The sequence below is a fragment of the Anabrus simplex genome, chromosome X, assembly GCF_040414725.1.
Source record: "Anabrus simplex isolate iqAnaSimp1 chromosome X, ASM4041472v1, whole genome shotgun sequence".
NCBI lineage: Eukaryota > Metazoa > Arthropoda > Insecta > Orthoptera > Tettigoniidae > Anabrus > Anabrus simplex.
The window spans coordinates 154,400,944-154,423,673 of record NC_090279.1 but is presented as its reverse complement, the minus strand read 5'-3'; the positions used below and the strand labels follow the sequence as shown (position 1 = coordinate 154,423,673).

The 22,730-nt window shown below is 40.8% G+C and overlaps 1 protein-coding gene across 1 annotated transcript in view; it reads right to left on the bottom strand.

Annotated features, from left to right (window-relative positions):
- Window positions 1-6,958: 6,958 nt before the first annotated feature.
- kz (putative ATP-dependent RNA helicase kurz) overlaps window positions 6,959-22,730 on the bottom strand; it is an 89,647-nt gene continuing 73,875 nt past the window's right edge. Inside the window, exons 14-16 of the mRNA XM_067159310.2 lie at window positions 18,313-18,481; window positions 10,974-11,071; window positions 6,959-7,910 (exon numbers count right to left, since the gene is read on the bottom strand). Of these exons, the coding sequence (XP_067015411.2) occupies window positions 7,834-7,910; window positions 10,974-11,071; window positions 18,313-18,481 (344 nt within the window). The 3' untranslated portion in view covers window positions 6,959-7,833. The remainder of the gene's footprint in view (window positions 7,911-10,973; window positions 11,072-18,312; window positions 18,482-22,730) is intronic.

The following is a 22,730-nucleotide window of genomic DNA, read 5'->3' as shown; positions in this document are numbered from 1 at the left end:
GGTCAGGGAAACTTGAGAGAACATTTCTGTGGACACTATTGTGTTCTATAACAATAACAATAATAATAATAATAATAATAATAATAATAATAATAATAATAATAATAATAATAATAATAATAATAATTTAGCGTACTCCAATAGAGAGCGACGTGAAATCTTACACTGTACTATTCAGTCACAACCTTATGAAATGAATCCTAAAATGTATTATTATAATGAACTGCTCGAGTGAAGAAACTGTGTGAGTGGACCAATGTTACAAGAAAAAGCTTGAGAAATCGCAAATAATCTGAAAGTTGAGAATTTTGTAGCTAGGAATGGTTGGTTAGATTGTTTTAGAAAAAGTCATTTTAAAAATTTTTTAAAAAATCTGAATATAGCACTATAAAATGATTAAATAAATTCATGTAAACATCGGACGTACTCCAGCTACTTACGGTCAATTGTTGATGAACATACCTCCAAATAGTACTCATAATATCCACCCGCAGCACATTGTTATATGCACGGAGCATATACTGTCAACAGGTGTGACATCGCTGCGCCACCCCAAACAGGAGAGGCATACTCTAGATAGGTCTGACCATCGACTTATAGAGAAGGATCTGATTTTCTATGGTGAGCCTATAGTCAGTTCTTATCATCAGCTTAATTTTGAAAAGATACATATTTGGTTGCGCTTTAACACATTTAATGTGATCGACAAATGTTAGTCCTCCGTCTAGGGTGATACCTAGATATTTTGCCTTAGTAGTCACCTGATGACTTTGCTTAAAAATGTCAGGGGCCCGGGCTCAGCGGGATGGTGTTTCATGAAAAGTGTAGTGCAGCTTTTAGCTACGTTAATTTTGATTCCCCACGTCTCTTGGAGGTAGTCCTTTACTTTGGGTGCCTGCCACGACTGAGAGATATCGCTGTGTCATTCGCGTACAAATATAATTTTGCGCGAGTAGGTTTTGGCATGTCATTCATAAATAGTTGAAAATTGTAGGTGAGATAACACTGCTCTATGGGATACCCACTTCTATACGGTGCAAGTCTGACAGTGCCATGCCAACCTGCACTTGGAATTTTCTGTCAGATAGGTAGCTCACCAGTAATTGTAGAATGTGGGGGGAAATCCTAATGTCCTTAATTTAAAAATCAGTCCTTGGTGCCAAACCTTATCAAACGCTCATGAAATGTCGAGAAACAGATTCCTGTGCATCGATAGTCATTAAAATTCTTAGAAATTTCCTCCGTTAAGCGAGTTAACTGGTGGGTAGCGGAATGGTCATGCTTGAGCTGTTTGTCGTTCATAAGCTTCTGGTCATCTATGATAATACTGAGTCAGTTAGGAATAGGGTTTCGAAAAGTTTGGGGATGATACTGAGGAGGAAAATAGCTTAGTATTTCTGTGAGAAAGACTTGTCCTTCTGGGGCTTAGGTATTACAGTAGAACCTCGATAATTCGAAATCAGTTAATTCAAAATCCCGTCTAATTCGAAGAAGCTCTCGTTCCCGGAAACATGAGATACAGTTTTGCATGTTATTTACATTTTTAATTAGAAATACGGATAATTCATAATTCGAAGTACAATGTCGGCCCCATTACCGAAATTCAGACTTTTAATTCGAAACTGCCTTTACATTTTAAAACAATAGTATGTTACAGAGTAATTTCAACTCGAAATGTATCCGGCTCCGCGTCATAATAGAACGCGCATTCCGTAACGTGGAAGGGTAGCTTTCCGCACTTACACTCACTTCGGTGGGTCTACAGTGCGCTTCATGATTGCTAAGCTGAATGAAATCGGAATTCTTTTGTATTCAACCTTTTAAGGAACGCCGTAATATCACGCAACAGGCAGTGTGCAGAAAAACAGAATCCGCGAACACTGGCGATGCCGATAGTTGACGAAAAAGCGTAGCTCAGATAATAAATTCGTAGGCACCGAACAATATTGTCATTGCCGGTGAAACTGCATTGCTTTATTTTAATGCAAGCCCAAACGGTCTTATGGTTTTAAATGGGTCATAGTAGTACGTTGCAATGCACATGGGATGGAAGCGAGAAACTTTATCCCCTCGTCATAGGAAAGTTCGATAAACCACAATGTTTTAAGGACATCGCTCACTTTCCATCCTAGTACAAAGCATCTACAAATGGAAACAGTACAGAAATCCAAAAAATAATGCATTTGCACAGGGGGACCGGCATAATTTATCCTCGTCTTTGAATTGTGTTTTTTTTTCTTTCGTTGCGTGAGGTTATGTTTGTCAGTGATTTATCCAAGTGCATTATTTGAGCGTTGTAAATGCACCTTGTTGGATACATTTCGGAAATAGTTTTTTCCATTGCATTTGAAAGGTTTAAACTGTGAATCGAGGTGATTGCATGTATTAATGGGTCTTAGAATACTTTGTGACGCGGCAAGTGTTTACATTTCCGAAGTACGAGAGAAGTGCCATAGCGGGAAATCGTACAAGGATAGAGTCATAGAAAAGTTCGATTTTAAGGGCATCGGGTACTTTCTGTGTACATACAAGGCATCTAAAATGCGTAAAGTATAGTAATCCAATTAATAAAGCACTTGCACATGGGAGCCAGCATAGATTTCTCCTCGTCTTTGAATCGTGCTTTTTTTTTTTTCTTTCTTTCTTTCGTTGCGTGAGGCTATGTTTGCCAGTGAGATATCCGAGTGCATTACTTGAATACTGTAAATGCACCTTCTTGGATACATTTTGGAAATAGTTCTTTTTTCATGGCATTTGAAGGGTATAAACTGTGAATCAAGGTTAACTGCATGCAGTAACGGGCCATAGAATATTTTGTAACGCGGCAAGGGTTGGTCCTTCTGAATTGCGAATTGGCGGTTAATTCGAAATCACGTAATTCGAAGTCCGATTTTTGAGTCCCAACAACTTCGAATTAACGAGGTTTTACTGTATAATTACTTTTGGAATTTTCCAGCAGGCTGGGAAGTGACCATTGCGATGAAAAGTTTAGTCAAACATGCCAGTGCCATTCTCAAAAGGTTTTTTAAAAAAGGACACTGACACATTGTCAAGACCAGAAGATTTCCTGTTCTTGAGTTGTTTGATGGCAGCAAAGAGTTTGGATGGCACTACAAACTTAAAGTCGGGGAGAGGGGTATGTTGTCGTCTCGTCAATCTTGTGAAGTTCATTTTCGTTTTTGACAAAGTCCACAAAATTTTCGTTACATGGCTCGTCATTAGGCATGCACGTGCTCTCGAACATGTCTGCCAGAGTGTCGGTCCCTTCTCTCTGAATAGGCCATTCCATTTCTATCGTCGAGGGCGGGTATGCCAGACCTATTGTTAGTGAATTTCCGTGCCGTCCTGTGAATGGAGTTATCAGGCACGTTTAGAACCGCAAGCCTAGACCACCAGGCTTCCTTCCTGTGAGTCCGTATCATCAACTGGAGGTGTCTCTTGCACCGGTTCCAATTTTTCTTGAGGTACGGGTTCCTGGTTTCTCACCACAGCCTACGTACTTTGTTCTAGATTTTAATTTGTGCTAGAATTTCTGTGGGGAGCTTGTCCTTCTAGCACTGAACATTGCTTGGTCCCTTGGTTAACTATAGCAGATGAAATGTGCTCAGTTAGCATGTCAATATCGTCTGGTCCTTTCACACTGGGATTTCCATTTAACTGTGAGGTTAATTTGGTATGGAAGGTAGTCCAGTTGATTTTGGGGGTAAATTCGGGGGTGGAGTCTACAGTCATGAGGACAGGCTTATGACCAGAATTGAAACAGTCTTGTGTCCAGAGTTCAAGGAATTGATGTGATTTACGGGATATGGCAATCTCCAGCGTGTCTGGCCAGACGATAGGGTTGTGGGAGTAGTAGGTGTGGCGATCAGGGTCTTTAGCATTAAAATCCCCCGCTAGAACAGTCAGAACCCCAATGTCAATAACATGATCTAGGTCTATCGGGGCGAATGCGGTGCCTGGTGAAAAATAACACGATAAGTAAGAGGTTGCTTTTGGGTAAGAACCTTGATTGTCGTGACTTCTAGACTGGCGAGTGTATCAGGGGTGGCAAAACGTATGTGTCAGATTGTGTCTGCTATAGCCTATATGGAAGTGCCGCTTTGGGTGCGGTCGACTCTGTCGTCTCTGTAATGTATACAATTAGGTATGTGAGATGACAATCCAGGCTTTAGCATTGTTCTGCAGACGAGAACAATGTCAATGCTTTCGTCTGCGAGGTACTCTGAAAATACAAGCATATGTCTATGAATACCCTTGGCATTCCAGTAGAGAAATCGCAACTGTTTTGGACATGTTTGCCTATTCCTGTGCTCCATTATCGAAGGATGAGATCGCTGCAATCAAGTTCATTTGCAGGGTAGGGGGGGGGGGGTATCGGGGAGTTTCTGCAGCTTCTCCTTGAGGAGTTTTACAATTCCTCAGAGCGATGGGTCTCTGAACAGAGAGACCTGGGAGGTGGGTTGCTTGTTGGAAGAGGGGAGGCGGCAGTCGGAAGACTTGGAAAGTTGTTACTCGTGAGAGCAGAAGGTGCGGGGCTGGAAGGAACAGCTAATTGTTTCTCTCAGCTGGCCTAATGGGGTTGGCCGTATCGACAAATGTTTTTACATAATCGGGCGGGTCTTATGGGGGTGAGTCCTGCAGCGCCTTTCCTGGTTGAAGGCAGGTGGTTTTGCTGCTGACCTAGTATACGTAGATAAGTCGAGCAACCTCGGTAGCTGGCGGTGTGCTGTTCCCCGCAGTTTGCACAGCGGGGGTTCTGAGAGGTTTTGCCTTTGTGTGGGCAGTCCTGGGGGGCCTCACCACATATAACGCACTTTGATACGCTGTGACAGTCCCCAGAGGTGTGTCAGAAATGTTGGCACCGGAAGCAATGAAGTGGTCCTTCTGGACTGACGCACCTTTCAATCTTGACTGAAGTATCAAGAAGATACACCACATTGTAAATACCGTTCTCCTCTGAGGTGCCGGCACTGTATGTGACGAGGAAAACGGGCAGCTTTCTGTGGAATCTTACTGAAGTTAGTTGTGATACTCCAGGTACGTTGAAACCCTTGGTGGTCAAGTTCATTCCTTAAGGCTTCAGTGTCCGATGTGCCATGGAGGCCGTGTATCACTACCTTGCGGTTTAAATCTATCAGTGATCCAAAAGCGGGCTGGTGAAGAACTGTCCATCACAAGCAGCTATCAGGCTCTTCAGAGTTTCAAAATCCTTCACTGTCTTTGTCTGAACCCAGACTCCATCGAAGGGAACCTTCATGTTGTAGACAATCTGGTTCTCTCTGAACAGAGCCTTGAGGTTATCGATCTTACTCACTTCTAGGATATATTAATATTAATCCTAGTCTTCCTAGTGGAAGCTTCCTGGCTTTCAGCATGGATAGTAGTTGCGATAGGTGGGATAGGAGGTTGTGATGTGGCTGAGGCAGGTTTAGGAGTGAGTTCGGCAATGGGGCAGTGTTGTTTGGGAGGATGAAGTCTCAAAACCTCATAATATGCATTTGTATGGACAAGTAATCTGTGGTTTGTTGAAACGTCTTCACTATTGCTCCCACTAGGAGACAGGAAGACTTCCTCACTGGAGCCTGAACTAGCTGGCTGGGGAGGGGGATTCCTCTCTCTCAGTTGGAATGATTGACACGTCTTCGTCGGCGGTATTTTGTGATACCAGGTTTCGAACCTCACTGCTATCATGGCTGGGGGGTATACGACTGACAGTCTGTGTCAGCGAGCCTATTAGTCATTTCAACACGCCCTCCAGGGTTGGCTTTACTGAGATTTATGGCTCCTCAGAGTTATTCTCGCCCTGGTGTTGGCTAGTGCAGATTTTTGAGGTATCTGTTGTGGGCAGTATCTACTCATACTTAATTTAGAAAATAAAAAGGAATCAAAAAGGAAATGTAGTGGAAACAAAATTAAAATGTAAAGTGCCTCCTGCCGCAACAGGGACTGGCTTCTTAACGGGTTAGCACAGTCAGTGGTATGACTGGTTCACCATCGGAAATGCAGTCAGAATAGGGAATAACGGTGAGCGAATCTTGGGAGGTAGGTCGAACACCCAGAGGTGGACAAAGGTGCAGTGAACTTGTTATCACTGTCGTCCCAGGGCGAGGTTTTATACGTGATTGGGGCCACAGGCAAGGTACGAGCCGTAGTGCATCAAGTTTACTATTTTGTAGATTACGTTGGCTGCATAGGTGACAAAAATAAGGAACCTGCAACTTTGCCTAAGGCCCGTATTGAGATGTTAATTATCTCTTCCTATTCTATGCAGCAGAAGAGGTCTGGAAGTAGACTGCAGGCAAACTCCAACTTTCCCTTCCCAGACAGGGCCCCACGTGGAAAGCCTGTCACTCAACAAGACAATCTCTTTTGTCACAGCAGTGGCAAGTGTGGGCATCCAACACAGTGCAAACAACCAGACAAATGTTTTAGCAGTATCACTTACAGAGTGAGCACAACCAAGCAATAGCTGCAGCACTTCGCTCTCGCCATAGAAAAATCTGTTTCTTCGAACGATGGAGTTGCTCCGGATGTCACTCTCTCAGTGAATGGTGGGTGGTGATGGAATTGCATATGGTGGAGGCTACTGCGTAGGCTACTTGGAATCGTAGGCAGTGCAAAATAGATTACGAGAGACTTTGTCTCTATTACAAAACTGATTCCTGCTAGGCCATCAAATGTACATCTTGATTCCCATAGGGAACCGGAAATATTTGTCCCAAATGAGTGAATGCATAATTCCAATGATGCAATCAGAAGGAATACTTTTTCTATTATGCATAATATGCAGGTGATTAATGATCCTCACTTCCAAATCAGGGTATAGTTCTGGCCAGGTTCTGTAAACGACAGTATAATATTTAAAACTCCCACATCTAAGCACGATTTGAAGTAGGGACAGGTTATAATGGGATCGCAAACCTGAACAGCGTGGAAACGATGATAGAGGTCTGTAAAAGATGGTTTCCCGTTCTTAGCTAGGGACTGCAATTCAAATGCTGAGATGATCTGTTCATGTTATTTCACAGCTGTATTCAAACATAATCGCATTGGAGAGTGCTCAAAAACTGTTTTGTTTCTGCCACTGCCTTCTAGATTCACACTGTTAGTAACTCTCACAAGAGTTAACACTGTGTTATCTAAAATTTTGCAGGTAAGGTTTGAAGAAATGGAAAGATCTTAACATGTTGCAGATGAAACTGGGCCTGAAAGAAACTTACTTCTGGCATTATTTTCCAGAACTTTTTCCTATTGTGTAGATAAAGGGTGTCATCTATTTTACTGGCTGTTAACCAAGAAAAAAGTAAAAAAGGTCGGCTTACAATCGGATAAATACAGTATAGATAACATACTGTTTCAATGTTGGACACAACTTTAATTAAAATGATTAACATTGGTGAGAACATAGTGGACAGAACTCAACCACAAGTTTTGAGAAAGCATCTCAGCAATTAGCCGGCTGAGATTATTCGCTTAGATTCCACAACGTTAGAGATAGACATCGCAGACCCACGACTGCCTGCCTGATCTCCTCAAGTTCTTGACACTTTGTGCCATTTATTCACGTCACTGACCTCTCTAAATGGACGGACATCTCTTCGCAGAACTCATGCAAACTGACTTATACCAACACAAACGCTCCACTGTACACTGTAGGTAGTGTACAATCCACAGCACATCTATACTCATACAGAACTCAAGATGAACTCTGTACAGATTTCCATACATCACAGATATTAGCACCCAGTGACAGAAGATGAAGACAGTTCCTTAGTGACTGCACTGTGGTGCTTCCATCTGTAAATTAAATTAGGAACCCTACTACTGATGACGTTATGTAGGAGGCCAAGCAAGAGCTACTTCATTGTGTGCAGATTCTGGCAGCCATTTCTGGTATGCAGCCAATAGGTCTGAAACACAAAAAGTCAGTATACCTAATTAATAGAAACTGAAATACAATAATACAGGGCATAAACGTTCAGCTGCAAAAAGGGAAAAAGAAAGAGTGAAGAGAGGCCATTATTATGGATACACACTACAAACACACGATTTAAGTATAGTAGAGGTCTACTATAAGGAGTATGGCATATAATGAGAACCCCTTTGTAATGAGTTTTTGCTGTCCCTTTCCTATCCCATCGTCACCATAAGACCTATTTGTGCCGGTGCAACATTAAGCAAATTGTTTTAAAAAAAAAAGTTAAGGAGCCTGTAGCCAGCTAAGTGAAAAACACAATTGTGTATAAATCAAGACAATTTGTATTAAGGCAGAATTAATCTTCCTGCATAAGCAAAGAAAGAAAAAAGAAGCTACTTTTCCCTTTGCAAAATCAAATGATCATAAATATATCTCTTGGTCATGGCCATCCATCAACAGCTGTTAATTTCAAATGGCAACCAGCCATAAAACACTGTCTGATCATCCACCCATATGTTTTATCACAGCCTGCATGGTTACTAGGTAACACTGTCTGATCGTCCACCCATATGTTTTATCACAGCCTGCATGGTTACTAGGTAACACTGTCTGATCGTCCACCCATATGTTTTATCACAGCCTGCAAGGTTACTAGGTAACACTGTCTGATCGTCCACCCATATGTTTTATCACAGCCTACACGGTTACTAGGTAACACTGTCTGATCGTCCACCCATATGTTTTATCACAGCCTGCAAGGTTACTAGGTAACACTGTCTGATCGTCCACCCATATGTTTTATCACAGCGTGCATGGTTACTAGGTAACACTGTCTGATCGTCCACCCATATGTTTTATCACAGCCTGCAAGGTTACTAGGTAACACTGTCTGATCGTCCACCCATATGTTTTATCACAGCCTACATGGTTACTAGGTAACACTGTCTGATCGTCCACCCATATGTTTTATCACAGCCTACATGGTTACTAGGTAACACTGTCTGATCGTCCACCCATATGTTTTATCACAGCCTGCAAGGTTACTAGGTAACACTGTCTGATCGTCCACCCATATGTTTTATCACAGCCTGCATGGTTACTAGGTAACACTGTCTGATCGTCCACCCATATGTTTTATCACAGCCTACATGGTTGCTAGGTAACACTGTCTGATTATCCACCCATATATATATATATATATCTTGGTCATGGCCATCCATCAACAGCTGTTAATTTCAAATGGCAACCAGCCATAAAACACTGTCTGATCATCCACCCATATGTTTTATCACAGCCTGCATGGTTACTAGGTAACACTGTCTGATCGTCCACCCATATGTTTTATCACAGCCTGCATGGTTACTAGGTAACACTGTCTGATCGTCCACCCATATGTTTTATCACAGCCTGCAAGGTTACTAGGTAACACTGTCTGATCGTCCACCCATATGTTTTATCACAGCCTACATGGTTACTAGGTAACACTGTCTGATCGTCCACCCATATGTTTTATCACAGCCTGCAAGGTTACTAGGTAACACTGTCTGATCGTCCACCCATATGTTTTATCACAGCCTACATGGTTACTAGGTAACACTGTCTGATCGTCCACCCATATGTTTTATCACAGCCTGCATGGTTACTAGGTAACACTGTCTGATCGTCCACCCATATGTTTTATCACAGCCTGCATGGTTACTAGGTAACACTGTCTGATCGTCCACCCATATGTTTTATCACAGCCTACATGGTTGCTAGGTAACACTGTCTGATCGTCCACCCATATGTTTTATCACAGCCTACATGGTTGCTAGGTAACACTGTCTGATCGTCCACCCATATGTTTTATCACAGCCTGCATGGTTACTAGGTAACACTGTCTGATCGTCCACCCATATGTTTTATCACAGCCTACATGGTTACTAGGTAACACTGTCTGATCGTCCACCCATATGTTTTATCACAGCCTACACGGTTACTAGGCAACACTGTCTGATCGTCCACCCATATGTTTTTATCACAGCCTACATGGTTACTAGGTAACACTGTCTGATTATCCACCCATATGTTTTATCACAGCCTGCATGGTTACTAGGTAACACTGTCTGATCGTCCACCCATATGTTTTATCACAGCCTGCAAGGTTACTAGGTAACACTGTCTGATCGTCCACCCATATGTTTTATCACAGCCTACATGGTTACTAGGTAACACTGTCTGATCGTCCACCCATATGTTTTATCACAGCCTGCAAGGTTACTAGGTAACACTGTCTGATCGTCCACCCATATGTTTTATCACAGCCTGCATGGTTACTAGGTAACACTGTCTGATCGTCCACCCATATGTTTTATCACAGCCTACATGGTTGCTAGGTAACACTGTCTGATTATCCACCCATATATATATATCTCTTGGTCATGGCCATCCATCAACAGCTGTTAATTTCAAATGGCAACCAGCCATAAAACACTATCTGATCATCCACCCATATGTTTTATCACAGCCTGCATGGTTACTAGGTAACACTGTCTGATCCTCCACCCATATATTTTATCACAGCCTACATGGTTGCTAGGTAACACTGTCTGATTATCCACCCATATGTTTTATCACAGCCTACATGGTTGCTAGGTAACACTGTCTGATCGTCCACCCATATGTTTTATCACAGCCTACACGGTTACTAGGCAACACTGTCTGATCGTCCACCCATATGTTTTATCACAGCCTACACGGTTACTAGGCAACACTGTCTGATCGTCCACCCATATGTTTTATCACAGCCTACATGGTTGCTAGGTAACACTGTCTGATCGTCCACCCATATGTTTTATCACAGCCTGCATGGTTACTAGGTAACACTGTCTGATCATCCACCCATAAGTTACACCACAGCCTGCACGGTTGCTTAGTTACACTTCCGTCACACATTTCGCGACTGTAATTTTGTAACACAAATTTTCGCATCACTCCCAGCCATAAGATATATTTATGTAAGAAAAACCACACATGCATTAGAACTACTACTCCTGGTTGCACCAGTGGTACTCACATGTCGAATCTAATTTCCAAGCTTCGAGCAGTTTGCTCCTGGAGTCCACTTGACGAGCCCTGAGGGTGTTCAATAGTTCCTGAGTCCTTGGCTGCAGGCTGTTAAACAAAGCACAACTATCATTAACTTCATCAAGTCTGTGGGTTGCATTTTGATAAATATTACAATTTTCTGTGCAATGATGAACACACAAAACAATGATAAAGTGTCATTTCTTAACATAAATAGCCATAATCATGATTCTATAAGAATCAAAATCCATAAAAATATAAAACGTAAATACAGACAGAGACAAATTGTCATGTATAGAAAGACTGGAATGCGATGTGAAAAAGGAACGTGAGGCGCCTAGTATAAAGAGTCGCTAAATCCATTTAGCTGTATTTTTGGCAAATTGCAAAAAACTGTCCAGAATAAACCATTATCTTGAGTAATATAGCTTTAACATTAGCCATTTAGAGTAAAATTTTAAAATATAAAAGGTTTACTGAATATGGTTTTTGAAATATTTAAGAAACATAGTTAAGGAAATTGGATGTGTGTGTGGGGGGGTTGATGCTGAAATTGGGACTTAGCGGGTTTTGGAAAAAAGGAATGAAAGATTTGAAAATAGAATTAGCTGTGAAAGAGGTGCCATTACCTAATATTTTTAGCACCAATAATTAATGATTACTAGTTTAATTTAATAATAATGTTATTGTTTGTCACACAGGAGTTCTTTTAAGTGCCAATAAATCTACCGACATGGACTGACGTATTTGAGCACCTTTAAATACCACCGGACTAAGCCACGATTGAACCTGCCAACATGGGCTCAGAAAGCCAGCACCTTAACTGCCTGAGCCACTCAGCCCAATTTTAAATTAATTCAACTATCTGAAAACCAAATTTCATTATCTTACAAAGGAAGGTCATGTTTGATTTCAACACGGTTCAGGAATCATTATCACAATGAAGGTGCTTAAAGTTCCAACAGAATTTTATTTTATGTAACCAGTCTTAACTTCAATTCTATGAGTTGTGAAAACAGTTTTTTAAGACCTTTGTGTCTATACATTGTTTATTTTCTTTGATATATTTGTGTGATTTGCTTTAAGGCTGATGACCTACAGTTAGGTCAAAACTAGTCCTTGAACATAAATGTAATGTGAAACATTGTACAGTTTGTATTGAAAAGGTGGACCTTAATAATAAAATATTTAAATACTGTTGTAATCACAGTTCAATACGGATCAATCACAATGAAATTTTCATCTTTTAATTACTCGCCTTTTGACGCCATATGCAACCTTCGCCTTGTTCAACAGCTCGCAGTAGTAAGCAGCATTGATTGTGCGTCACTCATGCAAAAAAGCAATCAGAAAAATTCTTCGCCAATCGAAAAAAACGGTTGCAAGAACCTTGCCAGCTGACAGTCGAGTGTTGGCTTTCACTGGTGCTGCCTCCCCTTTCCTCCGCCACTCCTTACTGGCTTGTTTGGATTTGAGAGAGTAGTGGTGGACCCATGTTCCATCGCAAGAGACGATCCGACTCCAAAATGCATCATCTTCTGCGAACATTGCTGTAAGCCTCTGACAGACCTCCAAATGTCTTAACTTCAGATTTTCGGTCAAAAGGCGAGGGACCCATCTGGAAAACACTTTACGGAACTGTAGGTCGTTTGTGATGATTGCTTGACAGCTCCCATAACTGATTCAGACTTGTTCTGCAATTTCTGATACTCTCGCCCGTCGATCATCATCAATGTCTTTAACCACACCAATGTTTTCGTCTGTAATGCTGGTCCAAGGACGGCGATCGTGTTGCTGATTTTCTACACGTTCTCATACTTCCTTGAACTTTTTGTGTCAGGCAAACACATGTGTCCTTACAACGTTTGATCACCGAACTGTGCAGTCAATCTCTGGCAAATTTCCACTGCTGTAACTCCTTCACAAGCAAGAAATTTTATAATTATGCGTTGCGCAGTCGAGGGGTGCACCTCTTGCTCCGACATCATGAGCGTTACTGACGAAGCAGCGGGAAATATCTAACAGCACGCTCTCCCCACTCCTAACGGTCCCGCCTGAGCACAGCAGAAGTGCGGGACCAGTCCTACCAACTGTTGATGTTCAGGAATAAAAATCCTGTTTATATTTGATCGACCTTCGTATATATGAGACTCTATTTGACACTTCTTTATTGCCTTCCAATACGTATATTATCCTATTGGGATCCTTTCCTCCTTTTGTGTTTGTCCTGCGTTCCTAATCTTGAATCTAACCACATGATCGTGCAGGTTAGATGCTTATTTTTTGTTTAAGACTTGCTTTACATCGCACCGACACAGATAAGTTTTATGGCGACGATGAGGTAGGGAAGGGCTAGGAGCGGGAAGGAAGCGGCCGTGACCTTAATTAAGGTACAGCACCAGCATTTGCCCGGTGTGAAAATGGGAAACCACGAAAAACCATCTTCAGGACTGCTGACAGTGAGGTTGGATGCCACTATCTCCTAAATGCAAGTTCACAGCTGCGTGACCACACAGCTAACTCACTCTGTTAGATGCTTTTAAAATCTGGCGGCATAAGGAGTTGGTTTTGTTACGATGATCACTTAATTTGCGGTCTATGTTGTAAGTCTCATCTTTCTTACCCATCACTCACCACTATTCATCTACATATGTAAAAATAATTAGCAGCGGTTTCCGTGATGTTCGAAGGAGGTGAGAGGCCAAGAGTGCAAAGCGTAAGCTCTGTCAAAATCAACCACATCCTCTTTCACTGATTTAGTACCATTTATGCAAATAGATGTTGCATGCTAAAAATAACCTAAATGGAACATCTGACTGAATCTTTTGTCATATAATTTACTGTAATTATGTTAAAAACTGTTAGCAGTATAATTTGCTCTCATTATTTGATATTCACTCCCCAAGGACTTACAGCACTTACCTCTAACAACCGTCTCCTCCCCTTAACGTTTGACAATTACTGGGGAAAATATGAACTGGAAAACAAATATAGGGTGAAAAATCCCCGCCAAAAATCTTTCGAGGGACCAGGCAACAAGCGCAACTTTTCAGTTAACGGTAAAATCCACTATTTTGCATCACCCGTTCAGGCCTTCGCTACTCACTTCATGGGGTGCTTCAGCGGACACATTACGACGTTGTGCGCTTGGCCTCGTGTATTCTGCAGCTGAATACTGCTCTTCAGTATGGCTTAACAGTTGCCACGTGAAGACTGTCTGTGTACAACTTAATACCACCATGCGAATCATCTCTGGTACTCTGAAGCCTACTGCAACGCACTGGCTACCAGTCCTGTCCCACATTGCTCCACCAAGCCTGCGACGTTCAAGAGCCCTTGTTCAAGAATATGATAAGATCATGTCCAATCCAACTCTACCCATCCACAGGAATGTTGCAGATCTCTGGAGACAAAGGCTGAAATCCCGTAAGCCACCAATGAAAACAGCTAAGAATCTAATGGATGGAAAGAGCAATGGTTTCGTACAGCTCCAGAGTGGCCAAGCCTCTTTAATCCAAACCACGCCCCAGCTGGTTTCAGTTTGCCAAGAAGAACGTGGTCATCACTAAACAAGTTTCGCACTAATTGTGGAAGATCTGCATTCTCCCTTCACCAGTGGGGCTTCAGGGACTCTCCAGCCTGTGATTGTGGTGCTTTGGTCCAGACCATGCATCATATAATGGATGAATGCCCTCTGCGTGCTTATGGTGGAGACCAGAAAGACTTTGCTGAGGTCTCAGTATCCCTAGTGCAGTGGATAAATAATTTAGATATCCATGTGCAATTGTTCCCCACTTAGTACCATGTATTCTTTGCAGGTTTTTATTTTGTGTAATATTGTATATACTTGTCCATTATGTAAAACCCCTCCGCCTCTGCCACTATGCCTCTACTCCAGATTTCCCAATGCCATTCCAGCTTCTGAGCACTGTGTTGTGTGTGGTGTGTAACTGGGAAGCATCCAGTACACATGCAGGAGTGAGAATGAGCAAGAGAACAAGTTTTATGCCATCCTTTAAGTTGAATGTGTTGAAATATGCTGCAGACAGCGGAGTGAGAGTGGCGAGTCAAAATTTGATCTGATTTTTTATATGCTCTATTGGTGGAAAAATATCTAATTCCCTCCATGGGAACTTAGAATTTCCACTGGGGTAATCTGCGAGTTAAATTATCGGGAGCAAAGAAAACATCTAATTTCTTCTGCAGTGTGAAGAAGAGACAATACAAAAATGTGGAAATTAAAGGTCTGGAGTGGGTTTCAGATGATAACGCTGTAAACCACAAAATGACAATGAGCATGCAAAACTGGACGAAGTCTAGGCATTGCAGACAAGGATTTTAAAGCCAGCAGAGGTTGGCCAAAATGCTTTTATGCGTTGAAATGCACTATGTTTGCAGAGAAGGACATCACTATGCCAGCGGCTCAATTAGATTATACCAACAAAAATAAAATTTGCTAGGGGTTTTACGTCCCGCCGACACAGATAGGTCTTATGGCGACGATGGGATAGGAAAGGCCTAGGAGTTGGAAGGAAGTGGCCGTGGCCTGAATTAAGGTACAGCCCCAGCATTTGCCTGGTGTGAATATGGGAAACCACGGAAAACCATCTTCAGGGCTGCCGATAGCGGGATTCGAACCTACTATCTCCCGGATGCAAGCTCACAGCCGCGCGCCTCTACGCGCATGGCCAACTCGCCCGGTCTTTTTTTTTAAATGCAAGACTGCGACGCTGTACAGCCTTAAATATGCGACAAGTCAGCTGTGGCAATGCAGAAAGGGGCTGATACAGGATCATTAAAATGTGCTAATATATCTTTCTGCATAAATATAGATTTAAATAAATGTACAGTAAATAACTATTTTGTCTGTTGATTTAAAGCTGCTAGAAGTTCATTTTTCTGCCTTTATACCATGCTAAACTAACCTAATTTAAGTTAAATAATCATGTTTTATACCATCTACTATATTTGAAGTTGAAAATTAAGGAAAAAATGGACTGTTATAGGCGAGTAAATATGGTAGTTACGACCATCTATATATATAAAATAAGAGTTTTGTCTGTACATTGCTCAGAATTTGAAAAGAATGGTATTTCTGTATTGGTCATGTCCACATTAACAAGGAAATGCACTTTTTACTTTTCCGTAATTTATGCCTGTCTGTCTGTATGTACACCCATCACAAGAAAACGGCTAAAGAGAATTTAATAAAAATCGGTATGCAAAGTCGGGGAATAAATCGCTACAATCTAGGCCATAAATAATTTTATTTACGCTGATAGAAATGGTAGTATAGGAGAAGCCCTAAAATTTAATTTTCAAATATTTATGTTATTAGCGGTAATATCTTAATGAAAATTGGTATTCAAAGCCGAGGAATAAGTCGCTACAATCTAGGCTATAAATAACTTTATTCACGCTGAGTGAAATGGTAGTTTAGGGGAAGGCCAAAAATGTAATTCTTAAATATTTACGTTATGAGTGGTCCTATCTCAATTAAAATTGACATGCATAGTCGGAGAATGAGTTATTATAATCTAGGCTATGAATCATTCTATTCACACTGATTGGAATGGTAGTTCAGGGGAAAGCCTAAAATTTAATTCTCAAATATTTAAATTATTAGTGGTCATATCGATAAATACTACATAACCAAAGTTATATAGAATGAAATTTCCGACCATTTATGTCTTTTGCATTTTTACCATACCGACTGTGATAACACAGATATTCATGAAATCGTAATTTTTTTGCTAAGTCCATTTCAACTCCGAACCACGAGAAAATGGGTTAACAGAATTTAATGGAAATTGTTATATAGAGTCGGGGAACGAGAAACAACAGTCTAAGATATAAACAAATTTATTCACCCTGGATGAAATTGTAGTTTAGGGGAAGGCACTTAAAATGTAATTTTTAAATACCTATGTTATTGGTGCTATCAAAGAGTATTATATAACAAAAGTTATAGGGAATACAATTTCCGATCATTTATGTTTTAATCAGTTTTACCGTACCGACTATGGTATGAGAGGTATTGCAGAGTCGAAAGAAAACTAAATGTGAACATCTACAATATCAAAAGCGCACAGCATTGATCAACGATAACATTGACCATTGTTTGATGTGATGTTCTTTGTCTCTTATGCTGCCTCTCAACTCCGATAGATGGATTACTGCTGTGTACCGAGTATAACAGCCTGACCGAATATTAGCGGGAAATAGCTGGGGAGTTAGAAAACTTTCTTCTTTAGCATGCCATTCCTCTGATTCATATATTTTCTGATACAGCTGGTACGTAACACACAGGTTCATCATAGTATTCCAGCTATGATCCCTAATCTGACGCTCTGTTTTGAATGAGCAGTGTGCATACTTAAGGCAGAGGCTCACTTAGTGGTAGTAGTAGTAGTAGTAGTAGTAGTAGTAGTAGTAGTAGTTGTAGTAGTAGTATGGCCGGGTATAGAATAACAATTTAGGCCTATTCCAAATTATAGCACCACAATTCACTAAATAACTCAACATTCGACCCTGAAAAGAGCCGTTTCTTAATTAGAGCTTCTTCCTCTTTACTTTTATTAAATTCTACATTAATTTTATTCCAAATTAGCAGTGAAGAGTGGGTTTCTCCTCTGGCTTGGAGGAAAAATTTGCCTCCAAGTCAGTTTTTTTCTGCCACCAGTGTAGTGAATTAAGATTTTCCGACTCATCGGGTACTCCTAGGAAACAGATTATTAGAAGGGCATAGTTTATGCTGTGGGAGTCTCCACTATTCGACCCCCTCCCTGCCAAGAAAAGACGAAGGGTGTTCCCGGATCACAGCTATCTGCGGCTTTGATCATTCAAGCTCTGGAACTTTGGACTGTTAGATCGGCAGTGTAGTCCTGTTCGTTAAAAGTGAGAAAATGTGCGGTTTTTCCTTTGATCGAGTATTTTATATATCATTGCTTTTAATCGCTACTTTCCTACCGACGTTTTTGTAATCGCCTATGTTGACTTCAGTTAGGAAAACCACAAGGTCAGTCTCTCTGAGAATCCAAACCCGTTGTGAAGCACGGGTACATCAGCTAGTTTGAAATATTTTAGCTTAGCCTTATCATTCTTTTGCTCCAAATAATGGGAAAACTAACCAGCAGTGTTGTGCTGCTTTCAAGTATAAGTGGGGGAGAAAGAATTTTTTTAGTAGGATTTTCTTTCTTTTCCAGACCTTGCACTCATCCAAAAAATGTGTTTCAAAAGAGGAACGATCAGCAAAATAGTTTTGGGGTGGGAAAGTGATATGTGACAAAGTTTCACCCTGAGGAGTTAAATGAACAGTGAATACTTACTTTGCCCAGGATTTTGTCATTGTCGTTGGAGAAGAGAGGAGGGACGCTTTGTACTGACGCAGCTGTGGACACACGGAGCCATCGAGAAGGAACTGAGCAAACCACTTGTAGCGGTCCAACCCGGGAGGGAAATCAATCTCCAGGACGGGTAGCTGCCAGCCAGCTCGTCCTACAAATAACAGACAAGACAGTAGCATAATAAATACAGGATATTGGCCCTCATTTAGCAAAATAACTTTATTTCATACTGTGTCGAATCTCAAATGTTTCCATTCTCAAAAATAATGTTGAAAATGGAACTGTACGATACTGTACACACTTACAGCACTCAACTTCTACCAACACAGAAACATACCATGAGACATCTTTTTGATAAAAATATATCTATAGTTTCTGTAACATTAAAAGTGGGTACAAACATAAAATAAAATAAAACAAATTAAATTAATACCAATAAAACAAGTAGCCTCCGTGGTTCAGGCAGCAGCATGTCTGCCTCTTACCGCTGGGTTCCGTGGTTCAAATCCCAGTCACTCCATGTGAGATTTGTGCTGGACAAAGCAGAGGCGGAACAGGTTTTCTCCGGGTACTCCAGTTTTCCCTGTCATCTTTCATTCCAGCAACACTCTCCATTATCATTTCATTTTATCTATCAGACATTAATCATTGCCCCAGAGGCCTCGGCAGCCGGCACAATTCCTATCCTCGCCGCAAGATGGGAGATTCATTCATTCCATCCCTGACCCGGTCAGTGACTGGAAAAAAGGTTATAGGTTTTCATTCATTCATTCATTCACCAGTAAAATAAAGAACAGCACAAACAAAGTTACAGGAATCTGCTACCAAAACTACATTCATCATCCTCCTCCTCCTTTCCCCTTGTCCAGCTCCTACTGGGTCGGCACATTTATGGTACTTCACCCACCTTCCTCTCTCCTTCCACCATTTTGTCCCAGTCTATTCTTCTTCTTCTTTATTGAGTCGATCCACCTTGTTCTAGACCTCCCTCTCGCCCTCCAACTTCATCTCCATCATCTGTTTTGGTATTCTCTCCTCCTCCATCCTCTTTACATGTCCAAACCATCTTACTTTATTCCTAGCAATTCTATCATTTAGGTTTTCTATTCCGACTTCCTTTCTAACATCTTCCTTTCTCACTCTGTCTTTCCAACGATACTTATTAGGCGCTTCATTTTGCTGGTTGAATTCTTCTCTCCTCCCTCCTTGTCGCTGTCCAGTTCTCAGCTGCATAAGTCATTGTGGGTCCATAACACATTTTGTGCACTATCTCTTTACACTTCCTTATTCCACACAAGGTTTCTTACACTCTGTTGCACCCTCTTGCATGTCCAGCCCTGTATTCTGCATTAAGTCTTCCTGGTCTAACTGCGAGCATAGCTCACAGCGGCCGAAATTACACTCAGGCCGCGCTGCAGGCATAGCCCGTTGTAAGGTTTAACAATTCACTAAAAATCGAGAACGAGCTATGCACACATTCTGGTGGTTACATCGTGTTTCTTCATGTATTAGTTACGAGAGTATTTAAGCAAATGGCAGCATTGTATGTTTAAGTCAGATAATTTACAATATTTTCGATCAACATGCATCAGTAGATGTTGTCACTCAGTGAGCTCTAAGACATGGCTTCTCGCGGCAAACGTGCTTGACGAAAGTGATATTTTCTATATTTTATGATATATTAATAGTTTATATGCAAATGAACATATTATTGACATATGAATTCAAAACAACTTCTTACATTTCAATATGATTGGAGTTCGTTTTACGGCCTAGCGCATGTTCCCGCATATTTCAAATTTGCGTGAATACGTAAGATTGTCTACATATTAGTAAAGTTATCTGTTTAGAAGACTATTTTCTCTTTCTCAGAAGTCTTTTGTGGTAAATGGAACAATATTTTTACATTCGAGTAACTTTTGACAAAATTTATCAATTAAAATAAAATTTCATAAGAGCTCCCATTTTCATTATTGTAATTATTACTATTATTATTTTTATATCGTACTCATTATTGTTTAGATTCACAATTAAGTATTTATTTATTTTCCACCTAGTCGATACAATGACTGCTTAAGGCAATTTTTAATGGTCAAAAGTGGTACCATTAAAAATTGCCTTAAGCAATCATTGTATCGACTAGGTGGAAAATAAATAAATACTTAATTGTGAATCTATTGAAGTGCGATACGGACCATGAAGCTGATTTTATGTAACTCATTATTGTTGTTCTTTTGTAATTGCAATGCACATTTTATATTAGCAAAATAGGGTAAATATAACAGTATTTCAGAAAACTGTTCTTGCTTAGTTATCCGTCAAACCTTTTTTCCATTTGCAAAACATGGTATAATATATAAACAATTTTAAAATCTCAAGTGATAGGTGACATAATACAAACAGTGTTTTTCAAAACTAGATGCTCAAACAAGCACAAAGAAAAAAGAACCATGCATATATCACCTACAGGCACAAAGATATAATGTTTTAAATATCCTTAAAAATGCCCAGTCCAGAACGTTTGTTAAGGATATTAAGGCCCAGACTGAAATGGGTTAACTCACTCCCTAGGTATTTGAAACTGTCCTTTATTTCAAGGCTTTGACCACCAATTTTCATAATTCCTTTCTTCTCTTCATATCACCGTGCTCTTTCTTTCCTCTGCACTGATTTTCATACCATACTTTACAACTTTCTTGTTCAGTGCATCAAACTTTTTTTTTTTTTTTTTGCTAGTTGCTTTACGTCGCACCGACACAGATAGGTCTTATGGCGACGATGGGATGGGGAAGGGCTAGGAAAGGGAAGGAAGCGGCCGTGGCCTTAATTAAGGTACAGCCCCAGCATTTGCCTGGTGTGAAAATGGGAAACCACGGAAAACCATTTTCAGGGCTGCCGACAGTGGGGTTCGAACCTACTATCTCCCGAATACTGGATACTGGACGCACTTAAGCGACTGCAGCTATCGAGCTTGGTGTGCATCAAACTGTTCTTGCACTTCTTTGCTGTTTGTTCCCCAGACCACAATATTATCTGCAAATAGTAATAACTTCATCTTCCTGTCCCACATGCTTTCGTTGTTTCTTGTACAATTTCATCCATAACCATTAGAAACTAAAGGGGTGACGGTACACATGACTTCAAAATTTATGAAAAGAGCTTGTTGCAATTCTAAAACATCCAAAATCGTCAATGCCAAGCGTCAAAAAGTTTATTGGGAATGTTTCAAATTCAAGGCGGTCAAGGATCATGAAGCGAGTGCCATGCTACTGGAGCCTCAGCTGAGAACACCTAGTACCTCAGAGGTGCAAAACAATTTGCAACTTATGGATATGGATATTGATCACCCTGGTGATGATTAACAGGCTCTGGCACACCTACGATGCTGAGTGGTACAAATACATGGTAAAACAACAAGGAATGTCTCTTGTCAGTGATCCGACTATTGTCTCCCTCGTTGCCTTATGGTGTTAAAATATCATCCCCATTATGGCAGACTAGTGAAAGTGACGAACTAGGGAATCCATAGTTCTAAAGTTTTCATCTAGATTTTAAAATTTATATAATGTCTAACCTCTGACAAAGTCTCACATCTGCAGCTCGTTCTGTATGGCTAACACATAAAACCAATCATTAAATGTAAACACTGATTTGACATGAGTAATCACAGCTTCCAGCTCTCCTAATTTTTTGACAATTTGCACATTCATTAGTTTGCCGGAGGGGGGACGATATGTTAGAATGGGACTGCCTTCTGGTGTGTTGATCGAAAGAGGGGACTTCTCGAGATTGTCCTTTCAACAAAAACTTGGACCTTATTTGCTCCATAATGAGATAAGAATGGATATATCGAAAGTCCACTTACCACAACAACAGTATATTATAAAAGCACAACTGAACTTTTATAAAACATGAAAATAATGTTTTGGATGTTTTTATAAATCGTAAGGCAAGTTAATCATAAATATTTTCACAGACAGAGCAACCTATGTTCGTTCAACAACTTTTACCACTGACATATACAGTGAAACCTCGATTATCCGTTCCCCGAAACTACGTTTTCCCGTAATATTCGTTCAAATTACGTGGTCCCGCGAGCATCCCATTTAAAACCTGTATTAAAAATCCCGCGTTATCCGTTCCTCGAAGAAACGATTTCCCGCATCAACCGTCCAGAAATTTCAGTCCCATCAACGCTAAATCCTCGATCAAGCGTTTTTCAAGATTTCGAGAATGGACGGCAGGAATCGAATTTGCGAGTCTAGCGTATTTTAATTTCGTCGGATATCTTGCGCGATCATACTTACGGAACATTCTGTACCAGGCTAACAATGAAGGCCTCCGCCAACTTGCGCTTTGTTAAGAGCTTTCTGTTGAATGTTTCCTTCAGTTGGCTGTGT